General features: G+C 36.2%; 1 protein-coding gene across 2 annotated transcripts; it reads right to left on the bottom strand.

The window, feature by feature from the left end:
* Nucleotides 1-3,834: 3,834 nt before the first annotated feature.
* Nucleotides 3,835-19,353, bottom strand: TRIP13 (thyroid hormone receptor interactor 13). Of its 2 annotated transcripts, none has more exons than XM_084282832.1 (14): nucleotides 19,168-19,353; nucleotides 18,802-18,904; nucleotides 16,916-17,081; nucleotides 15,990-16,119; nucleotides 14,058-14,113; nucleotides 11,278-11,368; nucleotides 9,504-9,576; nucleotides 8,589-8,652; nucleotides 8,230-8,316; nucleotides 7,335-7,441; nucleotides 6,120-6,273; nucleotides 5,807-5,919; nucleotides 4,577-4,646; nucleotides 3,835-4,024 (listed from the first exon to the last, which is right to left on the bottom strand). In XM_084282832.1, the coding sequence occupies exons 2-14, from the start codon at nucleotides 18,891-18,893 to the stop codon at nucleotides 3,929-3,931; spliced, it is 1,299 nt and encodes a 432-aa protein (XP_084138958.1). In that variant the 5' UTR covers nucleotides 18,894-18,904; nucleotides 19,168-19,353; the 3' UTR covers nucleotides 3,835-3,928. The 2 variants fall into 2 exon arrangements, with proteins under 2 accessions (XP_084138958.1, XP_084138959.1); XM_084282833.1 differs by having other exon boundaries at nucleotides 4,577-4,643.
* Between the last annotated feature and the right edge of the window lie 14 nt (nucleotides 19,354-19,367).

The raw sequence follows: 19,367 nt of genomic DNA, 5'->3' as shown, positions 1-19,367 counted from the left end.
GCCCTGGAACTCTCCAGTGTTTGTAATCAAGAAAAGGAATGGAAAATGGAGACTGTTATATGATCTGAGAAAAATTAATGAAGCCATGGAAGATATGGGAGCACTTCAACCAGAATTCCCAACTCCAACTATGCTCCCCCAGTCATGGACATTAATAGTAGTAGACTTAAAGGATTGTTTGTTAAACACTTGCCAGAATTTGGAAAACTTTGCCATATTTACCTTTTCTGATTGTACATATGTATAGACATACTCTGGTTTAATATGTAAAAGCAATGTTTTGTATATTTAGAAAGTTCGATGTTAGTGTGTGTGTGTTGGTAGAGCATAGACTCCCTGCACACCCAGCACTGTTTACTTGCTTTTTATGAATAATACTAAATTCATATTGAGTTGTATCTTCATTTATAACAATCCCCAAGTCTCCCTCAGGCACCCACTCCCTGCAGCCATTCCCCATCCTTCTGTCCTCTCCCAGCTGCAGCTGACATCCCCAAACCAAATTGTGGAGTGCCAGTGGACTGCATTCAGCCCCCTCCATATGATGCTACACCAATGACTGCAGACAGAGGCTTTGAAAAATAATACAATAATTTATTAACAATAATTGTGGTTGCTGCCACCAGCCCGGCCCCAGGCATATTTTGGCCAATATTTGGGTCCATGGATGTGAGAAACACTCCGTAGCCAATAATTTAGGCTCAGGCGAGGACCTCAGTGAAGTAGTAACTTATTCGCAATTGCAATGGCGGGCACCCCGCAAGCAGGAGAGAGCGCATCTACTAGCTCCAAAACACAGTTTATATACCTTTTGATGACAGGACCCTCCCCTGTTTCCCCACTGAGTGGGTAATCCAGGTTCACAATCTATCTGATGCTTCACAAACAATGCATGGCCTTCAGTCGCCGGCCTGTTAAATTTCAAATATCTTTTGACATTTTTACTGCTTGAAGTGGTAATGTTTCTTCACTTATCTGACTTGACACCATGATTTTCACCTACTTGTCCTAAGGAGTCTGGTTGTCTGCATTTTACAAGGTCGCCTGCTAAGCTTTCTTATCACTGTAAGCATATCTCAGTACCACATTCCTTCCTTCTAAACAATGTAACTGCAAAAACAACATTTATATTCCCACACTGGACACTGTTGGTGCACTTCTGAGAGTTTCCCAGCCCTCCCTCACCACACCTTAAAGGCACGCATGGTGTAAGTCATAGGCAACCTTGTTTTTCATCACATAAACTTACAGTGACATAGATCTCAGATTTTTCAAGACCTACCTCCCTGTGAATGAGATGCTTGAACTTCCATACCAAGTAACTTCTGCCATGTTGGGTAAACTTTTTCAACTTTGAATGAAGTTCTGCAACAACTTATTTTCATCAAAATTCTGTAATTACAGTGCTTCTATAGGCATTTTTTGAAACATTCTATAACCCATTGAGACAGGGAACAAGATAAAGGATGTTGATTCTGTAGGTCTTAGCTACTGTAATTGTATGTTAACCACAAGGACAGGATGACTCCAAAGATAAGGGAGTAAAAGACTATATGCATAGATAATGGAACCAGCAAGAATTGGCTTGACTGCTGAAGTCTGTCGAAGACAGGGAAGGTCAGAAGATTAGCAGTGAGGAAGACTTCTGGCCTTCAACAAAAAAAACACCAGAGTATGCTGGAAGACCACCCAAAAACTCCAGTATGCATGCAAATAGGGGTGAGAACCTATGTTAATGATACTTCTGAGACCTTATGAATATGCAAGAGACTTACAGGAAATTTGTCCTACTAATATAAGCACACTACCAGTAACCCTTGGTGTGTGTGTTAGGCATAACGATTCCCCTCTCCCACCCCCAGCACCCTAATAAAGAATACCTGCTTAATAACTTCAGTTACTGAGTTTCCACTGCATCACCATAATATCCCTTTCTCTAAGGCTAAGTCTAAAGATTTAAGTTGTTACAATACATTAAAATTACCACTTTAAATATGATATTTTCACTGCAGCCAACTCTTGCTCATTTTGGCTTTTAAGAGTTTCAGTCAGCATTTAGATGACTGCTAAAACTTAAGGATTCATGCTTGCCATCTAGTGTCTTTAAGATTTAGAAGCAAGCTCTCTATATAGGATCATAGAATCATAATCATTAAGGTTTGAAAAGACCTCCAAGATCATCTGGTCCAGCCCTCCCCCTACCACCAATATCACCACTAAACTGATACCAAGTCAGAAGAACATAAGATTCTTGATGCACTGAAAACTCAATGAAAATAGCTCATGACCAAATCTTTCATCTTATAAAAGTATACTGTAACATTGACTTTAAAAGATATAAAAGTAAGGAAACATAGCATCATTAGAATATTTCTAATACTAATGGTTAGGAGGTGTGCATTAACTGCATAGCATGTACTTAAAGCTCACTATTTTATCTTTGTTTAAGGGAAATTCAGCTACTACTCTGGAAACTCCCTTCCATTTCATTCTTTCAACTGACTGAAGATGAAATGCTTGTAATAGTAAAAGAAAATGAAGAATTGTCAGTTTTGTACTCAGTATTATATATGATATGTAATTACTACATAAAAGTTGTCTCTGGCCCTTTAGAGACTAGATACTTTTTTTTCCCACTACAAACTATTTACTACCCCATAGACAATTTGTAACTTTTGATATTGTATAAACTTACTTTAGGATAGAATAAATCTTGTGGTTAAAAATTAATGAGAACAAAATATACTACATCTTGTTATCTGTCGACCTTCTTGTTGAAGCATCTTGTTAATTGAAACATCCCGTTATCTGTTGACCCTCAGTTAGGCTGAAACTTGAGATAACTTCAGCCAACTTGGCATTGTTTATCAAAAGGTGAAAAGTACATCATGAGGAAGACTTATGGTCTTCCTCCCAAAGACCACTGCCCACATCCCGAAGACCCTTTTTCTTGGGAGGCTTTGTGTAAGCAAGGACTGATAAGCTAATTAGCGTATGAAGCGAGAGTAAGTGGGTTTGGGTAATGAATATGCATAGGCGTTAATAGAATATTCATTGTTTTGCTGTATAAATATGAGATAGTTTGTTACTTCGGGCATGCACGTTAGGTGGAAGGATCCCCCGTGCATCCAGCGCTGACAATAAAGGATACTTCATCACTTAGAAATTTCGGCTTCGATCTTTGAATAACTTTGATGTCATATCTACATTTTAAAAAAAACAAACAAACCAAGCAAACAAAAAAGAACCTTCATTCATTTAGAAGAAACTTTGTTACACATTTTAGTTGCCTTTCAGTGAGTGATGGTCTATTTGCAGCAACACAAAAAAGCAGTATTGTAAAAATCCAGTTAAATGATCTCTTGAGCTTAAACTTCTGAAGCCGGTATAAATAATAATAATTAAAAACAAAACAAAACAAACAAACAAACAAAAAACACTTGATATATTAAGTTTCAGGGTAAAAACACGTCAGTATAAAAGGGCTGGACTACCAAGTGAGCACTTCAGGTTTTTTCTAGTTTCATTATTATTTCAGTAGTAATTATCAGTGCATTAGTGCACACATCAAACACTGAATTTCTATTCTTTTAGAATTTGAAATAAACTGGAAATAAAAGAACTGATGCATGCACAGAAAGTTAAGAAATGAGAAACGGAATTCTGCTCACTTTTAATAACTGCAAGTAACATAAAAACTCTTCCTGAAAGTCAGCTTCCAATTGTCTCACTGCATTTGAAATGAAAGAGCAAAGTGTGCTGTAAAAATTGTTTATTAATGAATGTTTTGAAAAACTAGATTAGGGATTCCAGTTTTTTTAAGGTGTTGACAATCTGTTTTACATATGCGTAACAACTGCATGTTTCTTTGCAATAAGTACGTAGTTTTCAAAGGTAATAATGCAGAAAAGTATAGAACACTAAACTATCACACAGAGTCTGTAAGTTTCCTTCTTTCTTCGAATTGCTTGTCTACTACAAGTGAAAGAGCCTGAAGAAATGTTTTCATTGTAACACTGGGGGACTGGAAAACAAACAAACAAAAAAAAACAACAAAAAACATTCTGTTAGACCCACCACAGCAATAGACATGCATAAAAATTTACATACAAAGCACAGCATTTGAAAGGGAACTATTTGACTTCCATGGTACAAAATGCTCAAAATTTAAAAAAATAAAAACCTGAAGTTTTGTTTTAAACCAGCTAGCATTCTACAGTCAAAGTCAAGCTATGCAAAGTCCTGAGTCAATCAATATTACTGTGGATTTACCTCTAATGTTTGAACAAATATGCATTATTTATGAAGACAAGGTTTTATTTTAGCAACAAAGCCTCAGAGAAGAAATATCAGTGTTCTATCACAACATATCAGTTGTGAAATCAGTCTTCTTTGATCTCCTTTTAAATTATGGGCTGCACAGACTGTTTCATTCTAGAACTTGGTAGAAATAGTGTCCTTTAGATTAGCAAAATGTTTTAGGACCAATCTTTCACTTCAGACTAGTGTCCAAATGTCCTCCCACCTGCCTCCAAATCAAACCCAAAACAAGATATACAGAGTAGAATAGACTTACTTGAATATAAAGTGCATGTGCTAGGAAAGGAAGTTTTCTCAGGACACGGCCACTAAGACCTTCACTTCTTCTATAATAAAACAAACACAAGCACTGCTTAAATGCTACATATCTACTCTTAAAAGATGAAATTTCCTTTATTTGTGCTTGCCCCATAAGTTCCTCTAAATTAACTCAAATCAAAATACCTAGTAATAAGGAGCTCAGTTGCAGGTTTTTTAGCAGAAGCTGGACATGAACAGACAAATGTGTGGGAGGCCACATGGTACAAAGAAGCAAACAAGGATAGAGAAATATCCTTTATTTGCCTGCCCAAAGCTTACATCACAGTGATGGGAAAAGCATGATGTATCTCATGAATATGGGGGGGAATATCTACACTGAAAGCGTATAGTATAGATATAACCTTCCATACACACTCGGAAGGACTTGATAAATTTATTTTAAAGGTTGGACCTCACTGCTAATGCAGTCCATTGATTCCCACAATTTACATACACATTCTACTTCACCTACTTGATATAAGACTCAGTCTCTCTCCTCCTAGCACCCCTCTGTGTATGTAGAACCCAGTTTAAGTAGAAATTACACGTACTTCAGGAATGGAAAGGGGAAGAACAAAAACAAATTTTGTCTTGAATGTTATTTTACTTGGACCATAGAGACCAGCACTTTGGAAAAAAATATTGCTCAATATTGTGAATATAGTTTTATTGTTTCAAGAATTGCTATGCTGCAGAGAAAACATTTCCTTTACTAGCATACTCAGATAACTGTAACACTCTCTGCTTACACTTCATTCCCTTTTTTTTCTGACCACTTAAATCTTGCTGCCTACTGGATTGCAAGGTATTCCAAGACACTTTCTTGGCAGGAAATAAGGCCAAGGCTATTTCCAATAAACTGCATTACAAATCACAATATCCACCAAAACCTCAGGAATCTCATTAATTCAGGCAGCAATTTAAAGAACTTTAAAGAGTAGAGCAGAAACCAGAAGCAGCACTAAGTCAAGCCAGGTTTGAGGCCAAAAAATGTTTGCCAATCCTGATTGCTTCCACTTATTGTCTGCTGGAAGTTTTTTTCTAACCCCAACAATATTAATAAATAAATAAATAAAACACAACTGAGATGTTTCAGAAATCTAGCTATTATCTAATTCAATTATTTTGAGATATAATTCCACAACTCCTTTATATATATATCAAGCAGAATTTCAAAAAATATTACCTTGAGATTTCTTTTAGTAGAAGGCTTAACCTTGACACATTATTTTCTACGAAGCCAATCATCTCTAACTCTCTGAGCGTCAAGAGCTGCTGTCTAGGGTATATTATTTGACACTAGAAAACAAAATTACACACTGTTGTTTTTTTATTTATTTTTTTTTTACTTAAAAATACATTCATAATTAAATTCTACAATAAGAGTGGTAATACAGAGAAGGAATCATTTTTTTGTGGTTTTGTTATTTAGGAAGGTTGATGCATATATTAACTTTATTAAAATATGATGTTTTACAGTTCTGCTTTCAAAATATTACCTTCATCAGCTCTTCCAAGCAAGAAAGATATATTCTGAATATTGCTGCAGTGGATGGAGGGCCAATATATTGCTTTATGTCAGCCCTGTCTACAAAGGCCATGTCAATTTTCTCCGTAATATTTGAAGTAGTCAGGATAACTACATTGGGATACCTTCAAGATAAAAGCAGATTTTTAGGTTACATGCTCAATAATTATCTCCTCTTGGCACTGGCAAATTGATGCCATCCTTCTTACAACTCAAGCCATCTCATGCAATAAGCAGTCACATCACTTTTGTCAGCTAGCAATTACATTAAATGATACAATGGTCTCAAGTCAGTCACTAATCTATTTCAATGCATTGTCTCTTTCTTTCAGCTATTTCTCAAGCATCCATAGTTTTTAACCTTGCTTTAGAAGTGATATAACTATTAGTGATAGAACTATTTATTATGAAGAGAGTCTACCAGTATAGTTTCTGCCATGAATAGGTTTACAAAACAAAGGCTTGTAAATTTGAATCTCTTATCTATATGTTCTTGATTTCAATTCAGTAGAAAGTATTTAGTTTAACGGCTAACGTGATACATTCTACTGTGTATGACGTTAGAATGAGCTTCAACTCACTCTAACAAATACCAAAACAAAAATTTTAATCACAGCTATATTTAGATGAAGCCTGTGAACTGTACGGCTGAATAAGCCACTTGCTTTTAATTAGCAGAAAGACAGGGCAAAAAATACCAGGGCACCTTTCTTTCTGCAAACAGAGCCAAGTATGCCCACAAAGTAAAGGAAGTGGCAGGAAAAAAACAAGAGATGTGCTGCACTAAATCCAGCACATGAAGTGGACCAAGTACTGTTAGTGATTGATTCTAAGCCAAATGCTGTACACATCTGCTTGAGACTAACATCTAGGAGCTGTTACTGATGAATGCATTCTTCATTGATCTTATTCTTATCCCTCCGAAGCAGTTACTATGACCATCTGTGCTATATCTCTCCCCAGCTTTAATGGAATTATATTATCCGCAGATTATCAAATCCACATTTGTTCACCTATTCACATGCAAAATATTCTAGTGGATTACTCTAATTTCTTTTCATAATTAGCACCATTAACAAATTGTTTCATTAACCAATTAGGATTAGTATTCTAACTGGAAATTAAGATTTAGCAGGAATCATGAAGTTGTCAGTTACCTTTCGCTGTTGTAATAACATAAATTTACCTTTTAATCTGATCTATTTGTGTCAGTACAGCATTCACCACACGAATAGCATCTGAAGGCTCTGTGCCTGCCTTGAAGGCACTGCGAGCTGCTGTGAGGCTTTCCACCTACAAAACCAAAACAAACAAAAAAAGCACCCACACAAAACATTGCATATCTGGAATGCTGGCAGCAAGCAAATAATACAATACATCTCCAGGTTCTTGAGAATAGTATCTGAAATTTTGCCTTCAAAATCTTTTGTTAAGTAGGAATTTAGGGAAAGAGAGAAAAGAATGTCAAGGAAGCAAAATGTAATAAGTGAAATCCCTGTTCAGATAGCAAGGTCTGTTTCAGTAAATTAAGTAAATGAAAAATTAGTTTTCAGCAATTTAATTTCTGGGAAATAAAAAGAACAAAACAAATAAATCAAATTTAAAACAAGCTTCCCCATAGGAACTCCAACACAAAAAAGCTAATAAAGTACACATAAGCAATTTAATACATAAGTACAAGACCGTGCAGAGAAATGAGACAATTAACTGAAATCAAATGAATTCTTTTTAGAACTTCACAACTCTAGAAAGAGCACTGTTAATACAAATCCAGGCTATTTAGAAGCTTAAAACAATATTCAATTTATAAAGACACAGCAGCAAGATAAATGGCACCAAAAAAGGTTTTGCTTAATTTTCAACTGGAATTTGTCTGTTAAATCACATCGTGTCCTTCCCAAATCTCTCAAATCCGCCAGTTTAGATTAAAATTTACTCCTCTGCACAAAATTATGTAACTTATTTGAAAAAAAAAAAAGCCTAAATATGATTTTATTACACTTCGAGAATTATCACACTTTCCTACCCATAATTTACTTTCTGCTAAGTTTTAATGTACATCAATACTATTAGAATTATACCTCATCGATTAGTACAAATACAAGAGCATCTTTGTCATCAATTAACTCTTGAATCTTCTGGAACATCTTGGTTACGAGCTTGCCACTCTAGAAAGAGACCATATACATATGTTTAACTAATCCCATACCACATCACTTTCCAAGTCTTTCCAAATTTAAGAATGGAAAACTCTGTAGGCTTTTTATTATTGTTCTTCTAAGTAAGGCACTATCATAGCTTCTATTTAAGTGTTTTCAAACACATTAAGTATCCTGAATAACTTCTGGTGCAAAAACCTATTTTACGAACCAAGCTCAACAGATTACAGTGTAGCTTATAATAAAACAGAGTCCACTTAATAAGCTAAATCAATACCTACCTCAGAAAACCATTTAGAGAAAAGGCTATGGCTGTTTATCTCAATTAACTGTCCATACTTATACCTAAATTAGGAAGGCAAAAAGAAGCGTCAATTCTGTTGCATTGTAAATAAAAGTCAGTGATATCAATAACTTCCGTAAGTCTCACTCTCTCCATTTCAAGCCTGGAATTTTGTGAATTAGTAGTTTAAATTACTTAGTTCTAAAAACATAACACCCGTTTTGTTTTTAATTATAACTTCCAGAAACATGTCGCACTAGAATTTTTCACATTAAACTGCTATCAGGATTCCTTCATTAGAAGGGTTTTGGTTGCTATTTCCATATAGTTTAGGAAACCGTTTCCATGTTACTGGCATCATTCTTGGAAGATTTTGTTTAGTATAGCAAGTAAGAGCATGTATAAAAGCATGAAGCTTATTTACCATGTGAAGCATTTTTATTTAGCTATTCGTTGCAAAGAAGCTTACGGTTAACTCCTCTACTTGTCTGATACATAGACTGACCTCTGCTGACTGTGGCATTCAGACAGTTCAAGTATAAAACAAACTGGCACCAAAATCACTACCTATTAAAATCAAGTTTTATTAATCGTGAAGATTCAAATAGCAGGCATAATAACCTGTGATCCTTTATTCTTCACAAATGTACAATACTAGCATGAATAAATGATGATACTGCCACTTGAATTTGTTTTTTCTAACTTGGCTCAAATAATTAGACATTTTAAAAGGATTTATAACACCATAGCTAGTCTTTTTTTTTATATCAGATTAATTTTATTGCCAAGCTAGAGCTATGAACCTTAGCACTTGGCACCAGTTACTTGAAATCAAGTATTAAGCATCTTTGGGCTATTAAAAAATAACATTTAAAAACAATAAATTAAAGTGAAGAATTTCCAAAAAGATCACCTGTACGACAATCGTATTGTCAGCTTCTGAGCCAATGCTTTACAGAGAGAGGTCTTGCCAGTTCCAGGAGGGCCTGAATTCAAATAAAATTCATACAATATATTACACAGAATCTGCAACAGATTATTAATGACACCTAACATCTTTTTAATTACTGTATTTCATTACAACACTAATTGCAGCGTTACAGGAGACAGGATTGGGAACATAAGGGTCTTTTGAGAACTTTGCTTACTCACTACAATTTTAGAGCTGTGCTCTGCTGTCAGCTTTTAATTTTTATGTTGTAAATTATGATTATGTATAACATGCTATGTATATGATACGTATAACAGCTTGTACACAGACACCATAGAATTAAAATAATCAAATTCTACAAGAGAAAAGTGTTTCACCCTAGCAAGGCTTATGCTTGTTAACATTCTCAAAAAATCTGTGCTTTGCTTAAACTTCCTAAAACATACCCTTCTAGCATGCAAAAACAGAAATCCACTATGCCCAGTTTGATCAGCTGTTCACTTTACCAGAATCTACATACTGGGGTAGCCCAGAGCATCTTAGGAAGTGTGCTACAGGACAAACCTTTTGAATATAGCTTGAGGCCCTATAGAAGAGCCATACAGATTTCTCCAAGCAGACAAACATATTTAAACAGAACATGAATGTATGGAGATTGATTTGTGGATGCTAAACAAATGGATGACAGCAACCAGCTGACAGTATTTCCATTCAAAGCCAGTAACACCATTGTATCATAAATGTTGTATTTTGCACTACAAGAATTTTAGGTTTCCCAGTATTAACTTCTTTGTGATCACAATAAAGAGCCCATTACCAACATTAAATGTATCTATAATAGATATATTGTCAACAGTCTAAAATAAATAGCTTTCCAAACAAAGACATCCTGCATCTTCTAAACTAATAAATAACCAAGGAAGAAAATATTGATTTTAAATAGTTCATTGAACTAGATGTGTTAAATATTATAACTTAAGTAGAATCACAACAAATACACTCATAAACAAATACACTCATAACAAACATTTCCACTATGACCTTTAGTTTTTTGAATACCAGTCTGGATGACAAAATTGCAATTAATCAATAACATGCTGCAATATGCAACAAAATGAATTCAGCTGATGTCCATCTCATTTATGGTATCACTTCCACAGTAAAGTAGGAGTGATTGAACACTACAACTTAAGTGAAATAGTGTTAACGAAATAAGTGAAGGTACTGCCTTTATACTGGACAATATAATATACTGTTAATAACACTTGTTAATAACACTTGTTAATAACACTTGTTAATAACACTTGTTAATAACACTTGTTAATAACACTTGGATCAATTTTGCAGTTTCCTCAAAAGTATTTGTAATAAAGCCATAATTAATGAATTTTAATATTGCGGAAGAACTGTAACTACACTGGTTCCTAATGTGCTCAGTAGCTACAACATTTTTTGCACTTTATACAAAAGCAGTAGTATCACTTAAAAATGAAAATTAAAAACATGAACTATAAAATTTATAATGTGTCAACAAAGTTCCTGCAAAACCTAGTAGATGTGAATACTAATTTGATTATGACATCACTTTTCTTCTAAATTTGTACTGCATTATAATGCATCTAAAAGCACAGCTGCTATAACACAAGAACACGTATATAATTTTGCTAAACATAAGAACTGCTATACAAGTTCTTCAGAAGGAAAACATAAACAGATGGCCAATGAATCAACTTGTTTTAAGACAGATAATTCTTACCATGCAGCAAAACAACTCTGTTCCATGATATCAGGTTGCTGTCAACATTTCTGTCAGAAAATAGTAATGTTGTTGTCACATAATCAAGTAACTAATTGAAGACCAGGGTTGGGGGGGGAAAAAAGACACAAATTAGAGATGGGTCAGCAAATACAATTACAAATGGACAGTCTCCTAGTTATCTCTATCATGTACTCAAACAGAAACAAAAACAAAACAAAAACAAAACAACAAAAAATTCATTGAGTTTAAATCTCTCAGACCAAGTCCCAGTTTCCTTCTGCGAAGGTTGGAAATTCATTTCCTCCTTGCCCTTGGGAAAAAGAATAGCATTTACTGAGCACAAATGGAGTCTAGAGATTTTACATGAATAAATTAAATGCTTTTATAGAAGTTAAATTATTTTCATTTTCTACTCTCCCACTTCGAGTGTGTACTTAATTCACGAGCTGCCCAAGCACAGAGGGTAAGAGAATCAGACTCTGGTTTCTGTTTAACTTTTATTACAGGTACACATCTGTTTAGTGTGCTGTAGTCTACCCATCAAACAAAGCATTTGCTGTCAAATTTAGTTGCTTTCTATTGAAGCATTTGTATCAGCTACCGTAAGTAATGTGTAGATTGGTTTGTAGGTTCCAAAAAAGCAAAGTTGCATGTACCTTCCTTCAATGCTTATTTCTAAATACAAAATTACTTCATTATCTAGAGTAAGCCAGTAGAGAACTCTTTCCATTAAATGAATATGAACCTGAGGTGTGAATGAATACTGATTATTACCTCTAACACCTGATATCATTTTGTTTTGTATTATCATTACCTGTATTGTGCTCCATTTAACATAAATAAGACAATAAATAGTATTCCTGAAATAACCCATGCCACAGAATGGAACAATTAAGGAGCAGAAACAAAACAAAACAACAACAAAAAAACACCCTGAACTTCACTCAGCATATTTGCCAATAGCATCAATCTGTCAATGTAATATTTTAAAACTTAACAGGAATCATTTCAGTCTGCAAAGTCCAACCATAACCAGCCAGTTCCACAGTTTAAGTGACAATTCATCACAGCAACTTCTACAGAAGTTAACTAGTTCCATTTTTAGTCATTGAAAGCTAGCACTTCTTGTTCTACCAACATACCCTTACAGTCAGTGTTCTACTCAGTTATTTATTACATCAGTAAGTCTAGAGTCTTGTCATTTCTCAGATGATTTGGAAAGCAGTTCCATAAATCAGACAAGCGCTGATATGTTCATTGATGTTTACTTTACAAATGAACAAGCACTAAAATGTTTTGTTACAGAGTTTATGATTATAAAGCTTTAAGTGAAAATAGTGTATCTGTGGTGTTATAAACAAGCTAGTAAATTAGTTACATGTGTCCAAAAACTTGACACAGAAGCATTTTTTTTCTTTTAAATAGGCATAATAAACAATTTATGAAATGCTGTCATAAGAGCAACTGAGTCACTTGTGACTTTTACTCACATCACAATTATTTAATTTCAGGTTACAGTTCTACAAATTCTTGGAGTTATCATCACAACCTCTAATGAAAGCACAGAATCTTCAAGCTAGAAAATGACCCCACGGAACAGTTTTGTTTCTTCTGGATCCCTTACCAGCACTCGAATGGGAGTGCACTTGCTCTAGTCAAATCATTCAATGTGCATTTGTATGAACGGTAACACTGCAGATTCACATTACAACTAAACCAATCGGCTCGCTGCTGCCAGAAGCACACAGACCAACTCCCATTTTCCTCCACCTAACTGCACCTGCCAGTTTTGTTGCACTGAACCAATTCCTGGGACAAAAACAGGTGGCAATCAGCCCATCACACAATAAGTTGGACGTTTTGTGTTTGTGTTTCCTCAATTAGTTAACTGCAAGGGTAACAAGAATGCCAATAGAAGGGAAGCACCAATAATATAGCTGAGAGAAACACTATTCCCTTTTAGTGATACCAAGCCACCAAATTTCCTTATCATTAAAAAACTCACACCTGTTATACAACAGATCTCTTAGGACCTTCACAATACAGAACTGATTTCAAAGAATGCTGCATACGTTTTTCTAAGCCTCTTTGGAGTTAATTTTTCCACCAATTTTCTTCTCCCCTTCTAGGAAAGCATACGATTAATCAGTCTTTTGAAAATGTGCAGCATTATAATCAAGTGAATTTCTACTCCCATTACAGAGAACATTCATTACTTTCTTTGAGGCAGGATGCTTAACATGTCTAAAGCAAAAGTGAAATTATTCTAAGAATTTGTACGTAGCTACTAAAACAACACCTCCAGAGGTTAAACTTCTGATTTTAACTGTTTTGTTTTGTTTTAAATAAGCTAACATATCTGAAGAAGTTAATTCTAATTTGTGGAATGGCCTTCACTGAAGCTTTTAACATGGAAACTGAGATTTTTTTTTTTTGCAAAGCAGACTTCACAGTCATACCTACTCATACACCTCTTGAGATATGATATTTAGTCTCAAAACATCAGTTCCATCTTCCTTTGTTAAGGATACATCAGAAAAGCACGGAAGTACCAAAAATTACACAGAAATTTTTGACAACAATGTAAAGCTTTGCAAAATGGCTAACACTACACTACCCTTCATAATGTAGAACTGTAATAAGCAGACATAAGAAATCTTTCTCAAGTTTGTTATTTCCAAATAACTTTTCCAAAGGATGTAACAACTTCAAACAGTCTACACTTAAACTCTTATTTCTCCTCAAGCAATTTTAATTGTTATTAATTTTCAACTTACATGTGATTTTACTTCAGTGTCATATATAAGACTTTCCCAAAGGCCATGAAATTCAGCTGTGGAAGCAATACATTACACATCCGTTTAAGGTAAATCAATCCGAGAACTTGTAATCTATCATTGCAGTGCAAAGCAGTTTTCAAATTATTCTCAACTAAAATTAAGGATCAAGAACAGAGCTATGAGAACAACGAAAGTATATGGAAAAAAATATATGTATGATTTTTCTCAAAAAGCAAACTCTACTTTTTAACAGACAACTTTAACTTGTAGTTCCTTGAATACTGTAGTTCCTTGAATAATCATGAGTGGAAATTATTCTTCTTCAACCTTCTATCAGTTTTCTATAAAACCTTGACAAGAAAGAAAAAAATCAGTATTTCATTTTGTCTATTCAAATATTTATTTCCATCCTGAACTGGAGAGGTAGCTGGCTATATTTTCCCAAGTTAAAGAGCTGCGAAAAGTTGGGCTGGGAGAAGGTTTTACTCCCAAAGTTATACTCAGCTATTTATTTATGTATTTTACATGAGCATGTAAAGGAAGAAAATAAAGAAGCACGTAGTTGAATAACGTATAAAAAATTAGTTGTGATTTTGGGGTATTAATAATTTCTAGCAATTAGCTAGAAATTTGTTTTCTTCTTACAGCAGCATTTGTTTTCTTACCTTACAGCAGAAGAAAGCAAAAAAAAAAAAAGACTGTGATGAATTATAAACCACAATAATATGAGAATTATGTCAAAGTACCAGACAGAATTCTTCCCAAAGAGAAACGTTCTTAATACTTTGGCTATCCACAACATAAAAGGAGCAAGAAATGTCACAGAATCACTCCTCGAACTCAAGCTTACACTTGTACTTCTCTTTCCGGATACAGAAGGCAACTTGCCCAAGCATTAGGCAGCACTAAAAGGCAGGCCATGCTTTGTTGCAGCGGAAGGCCTTATTCTTCTTTCCAGAAAACACTTTGAGGACTCTAAATCTCTTCAGCTTCTTTGTTCCTATCTAGGGGAAAAGCATACTTCGTACATGTGAAGTAAGCTTCACGTTTCCCTCTCTAGGAAAATTATTTTCTTTAGGGACAGAGAAAAATAACCTGCAAGTTTACTGAAAACACAATAACAGTTGCTGACAGTAGCACCAACAGTGTATCTATCAACTACATATCTAAACAAAAACTTGTGATTTTCATTGCAATAGGTTGATAGTATGTAACTTTATGAACAGTTGTATTAAGTTCTCAAAAGAAATTCAAGATAGTATTATTTGTTTAAAAGCTCAGTTTTTTTCCCCAGACTACATGGTTTTCAATACAGGCACATAGAAAGCACACTAAAATTACTTCAAACATCAATTTTCACAGGGGAAAAAAAAAAAAAAAGAAAAAAAAGGAAAGCAATAGATGAAAGAATCAGACACCTGGAAAGAATCAAGTTCAAAGTCACTTCCATTCCTGTGCCTGTTCTGTTGCGTTTCCAGTAAAGCTTTTGTACAGACACTGAAGTCTGAAAAATTAAGAGCATCACTGTCTTGGAGGCTGGAAGCCTGTAGTGGGCTTTGGAAAGCCAGTATTTAAAATTAGGAGTTTCTTGCAGGTATACAAATGAAAGTTTGGAATGCTGCCCATAGGGTTAAAGATTTGCATGCTTGTGATTTTGACTATATGTTTTCAGGATTTATTTCACAAGATCAGTGACTTCCAACCACAAATATTGCAGAATTGACATTTTGTGGAACCACCTGTAGCTCAGTCAAAACCATAAAAAAAGAAAGGCCATATTTATTGGCTCCACCCACAAAGGAAAAAGTTACTACATCCGATACACATAATACCTTTAAATGGTAGCCCTATAAACACTTTTAGCCTTTCCAAGATTTTATTTCATTGTAATTTCTCTGGACCTTCCAGAATTATCAGATGGGTGGGTACCTGCAGGTAGCACCCAGTGGTTAGCTGCAACGATATCTTCATTATCTTCTTCCAGGTTTTCAGAGCTTGGCCCTTCTTCATTCAGATGAAAAATGTGAATGGAAAGACTGCTTTTGCTCAAGTCAATAGGCTAGAATAGATATAAAAAGACTTTTAATAAATCATATTACTGTGTTCAGCTGAGTTCATACTGTGTTCACCATAAGGACATGGACTTGTTCAAGAAAGTCTAGAGGGTCATAAGGATGATGAGGGCTGGAGCACCTCTGCTATGAAGACAGGCTGAAGATGTTGGGTTTGTTCAGCCTGGAGAAGAGAAGGCTCCAGGGAGACCTTATAATGGCCTTCCAGCCTTCCAGTACCTAAGAGTGTCTTATAGGAAAGCTAGAGAAGGATTCTTTATCAGGGGGTGTAGTGTTAGGACAAGGAATAACAGCTTTAAACTAAGAAGAAATTCTTTACTCAGAGGGTGGTGAGGCACTGAAACAGGTTGCCCAGGGAAGCTGTGGATATTTCAGCCTGGGAAGTATTAAAGGTCAGGCTGGATAGGTCTTTGAGAAGCCTGGTCTAGAAGATGTCCCTGCCCATGGCAGAAGGATTGGAACCAGGTGATCGTTAAGGGCTGCTTACGACCCAAAACATTCTATGATTCCACAATTCTATGATATTTCTCACTTCAAAGTGAATTAGAACATAAATTCACAGTACTCAGCTGGCATTCAGCTTTGAAGCCTATTGTTTCTTCCTACTGTGGGGTGTAAACCAAAAAACATAGCTACTTTTTTCCATTTATACCTGTTGGTCTAGTAAAAGATATTCTTCCTACAGACCTTGCTTATGGAATATGACCTTGCTTAGACAATCACAAGTCTACCTACTATTTCATATACCTACGAACAAGGCTGTACATTCTTGATTGTAAATACCTGTCTTTCTTTTAGCTTCAGCTCTGTATCCACAATCGACACAGACTGCACATTGCTGTTAAGGAAGCCATCATCAAACTCTGTCCACTTGTAATCACCAAACACGATGTTATGCCTGTTCAACAGTTTTAGGACACTCATTCTGATATCTTCTTTCTTTGCCGTGCTAATAAGAAAGAAACAGCATTATTTATGACACTGACATTTATAACGCAACTAATATCACAATGCTTTATTTATTAGTTTATTTAATAAACTAAGCCTACACAGAAAACAGCCTCCATTTAAAAACAAACACCCACCACTATAACAGAAACAAATTATCAGATTCAGTTTGTTTGCACAAGCAACGAGCTTGATACCTTTGCATTAAAAGGCACGCGCAAGGGAAGAGTATTTGATCTGCTTGCAATCATATCAAGGGACCTGGAATGACAAAACTAAAAGCTTTCGAGAACAGAAATCAGTTACACTGACTGTGTATCATTAGGAATAATAGTGAAACTCATAGCCAAGCTACTAGACTGAGCTTAGTTAGCTTGGAAACTCGGTTATGCTTTCACTTCTAAGGACAACTCTGGGTGCTATATGAAGAACTCCAGTAAAACTAAGGGAAAAGGCATAGCATCTTAAGATTCCAGAAGGATGTTAAGTTTGCAGCTTCAATGCAATATCTTGTCTTTTCAAGCCTGATGATAGTGGATATTTTATACCTTGATCTTTACAAGGCCTTCAACATACTCACCCATAGTATCCTGATAGCCAAATTAGTAAGATAAGGAGAGGATGAATGGATAACAAGGTGGTTGGACTGTCCTGCTCGGAACAATCAGTAGTCCAAGAGAAGCTGCAAGTAAGTATGTGAGGCAGGAAGGGGGTGAGGGAATTAGGACCAACACTGTTTTCACATCTTTGATAACACCCTGGACAACAAGATAGAATGCAGCTGAAACAAGTTTATGGGTGACACCAGAGCAGGAAGGACTATCAATATGCAAGAGATCAAGGCTGCCATTCAGATAGAGACTTCTGCAGGCTGACATAATGGTTTGGCACGAACCTCTTGAAGTTCACCAAAAATATATGTGAAATTCTGCCTCTGTATCTATCACCCAGACAGCAGTACAGAACAGAGGCTAAGAGATGAAAAGCAGCTTTGCACAAAGGACATGTAGGCACTGGGGGGCAACAAGTTGGTAGTGAGTCAGTGGTAAACACCTGCCACAAAGAAGGCCAACCTTATTTTAAAGGTTGTGCTACCAAGAGTGCAGACTAAATATTAAGGGAAGAGATTCTTTCCTTCTCATCATCTGTCTGTGCGACCGCATCTAGATACAGTGTCTAGTTTTGGGGTCTACTTGTAAAAGAGATATATTCTGGAGCAAGTCCAAATGATGGCCACCAAAACAACTGTAAGACTTTATCACACGATACACAAAGAAAAGCTGAGAGAAACGGGTTTGTTCAACCTCCAGCTATCTCAGCTGTGGGGAAACTCATGATTGTGTAAAGGGAACACAAACGAAGACTCTTGTAGGTGCACAGCACAATGACAAAAGGCAACAGACACAAGCTGCAGCAAGCAAAGTTCTAATCAGACAAGAAAACATTCTTCCCAGCATGAGGGAGGTGGGTCAAACACTGGACCAGATGTCAAGAGAGACTGTGTAACCTCAAAACATGATTAACCAAGTCCCTGTATAATCTGATCTAATTGGCCCTGCCTTTAGCAGTAAGCTGGAAAGACAATTTCAGAGATCCTTTCCAACATAGTTCATTCCATTTCAATGTTTCCTTTACTGTTTTTATGTGCACAGGCTTTTTCCACTACTGATTCAAACTAAAAATTCACTATAGGTTGCCAGAGACTAAAGGGCAAGAGAGACCTGATTGAATTTTGATGAACTTCCACGTGTATTTGAATGTTATCGCACGTGTTTGGGAGCTCTTGTTTCAGATCCCCAGCAGTTTCGTCCATCCTTCTCACTCCTAAGGAAAAGCAACAAGCACAAAAAGCAGACTTTTAGTGACCATTATACGACCAGCGGCACCAGCAGCCCTTCCTCGCACAGGAACACCGTGCCTCAACCACGCATCCCCCAGCCCACCGCGGTGACCAGCACCCACAGTCACCAGCACCTCCCTCCGTCTTTCGGCAGATGCCGGTACCGGCCAGGGGACATAAGACACGTCGCGGGCGCAGGCTCCTGCTCCTCCCTTGGCTAGCGTTACAAGCGGGGAAAGGAAATCACCTCACGTCAGGCGGGACCCCGAAAACGGTGCCCTGCAGGCAGGGAATACGAGGTCGCAAGAGGAGCAAGGGGACTAAGCAGCTTCTTTAGCCTCTCCGTGAGCAGGCCGCTGCGAGGGCTGCGCTTCTGCCACACAAAGAGCAACAGAGCAGCGTACTCAAAGAAGAAGAAAACCCGACACGCCAGGCCACCACTACCGC

This window comes from Netta rufina, assembly GCF_964035555.1.
Source record: "Netta rufina genome assembly, chromosome: 2".
NCBI lineage: Eukaryota > Metazoa > Chordata > Aves > Anseriformes > Anatidae > Netta > Netta rufina.
Note: the sequence above shows the minus strand (reverse complement) of the source record. Positions and strands in the feature narration are given on the sequence as shown.

What these genes read in the sequence shown, in the direction of transcription:
- TRIP13 (XM_084282832.1), bottom strand. Translation starts at nt 18,893, where the DNA reads ATGGACGAAACTGCTGGGGATCTGAAACAAGAGCTCCCAAACACGTGC. An exon ending in TGAAGCTAAAAGAAAGACAG is followed by an intron (nt 16,120 to 16,915) that starts GTATTTACAATC and finishes TATCTATTCTAG; the next exon opens with CCTATTGACTTGAGCAAAAG. An exon ending in TCTCTAAATGGTTTTCTGAG is followed by an intron (nt 8,317 to 8,588) that starts GTAGGTATTGAT and finishes GTCTCTTTCTAG; the next exon opens with AGTGGCAAGCTCGTAACCAA.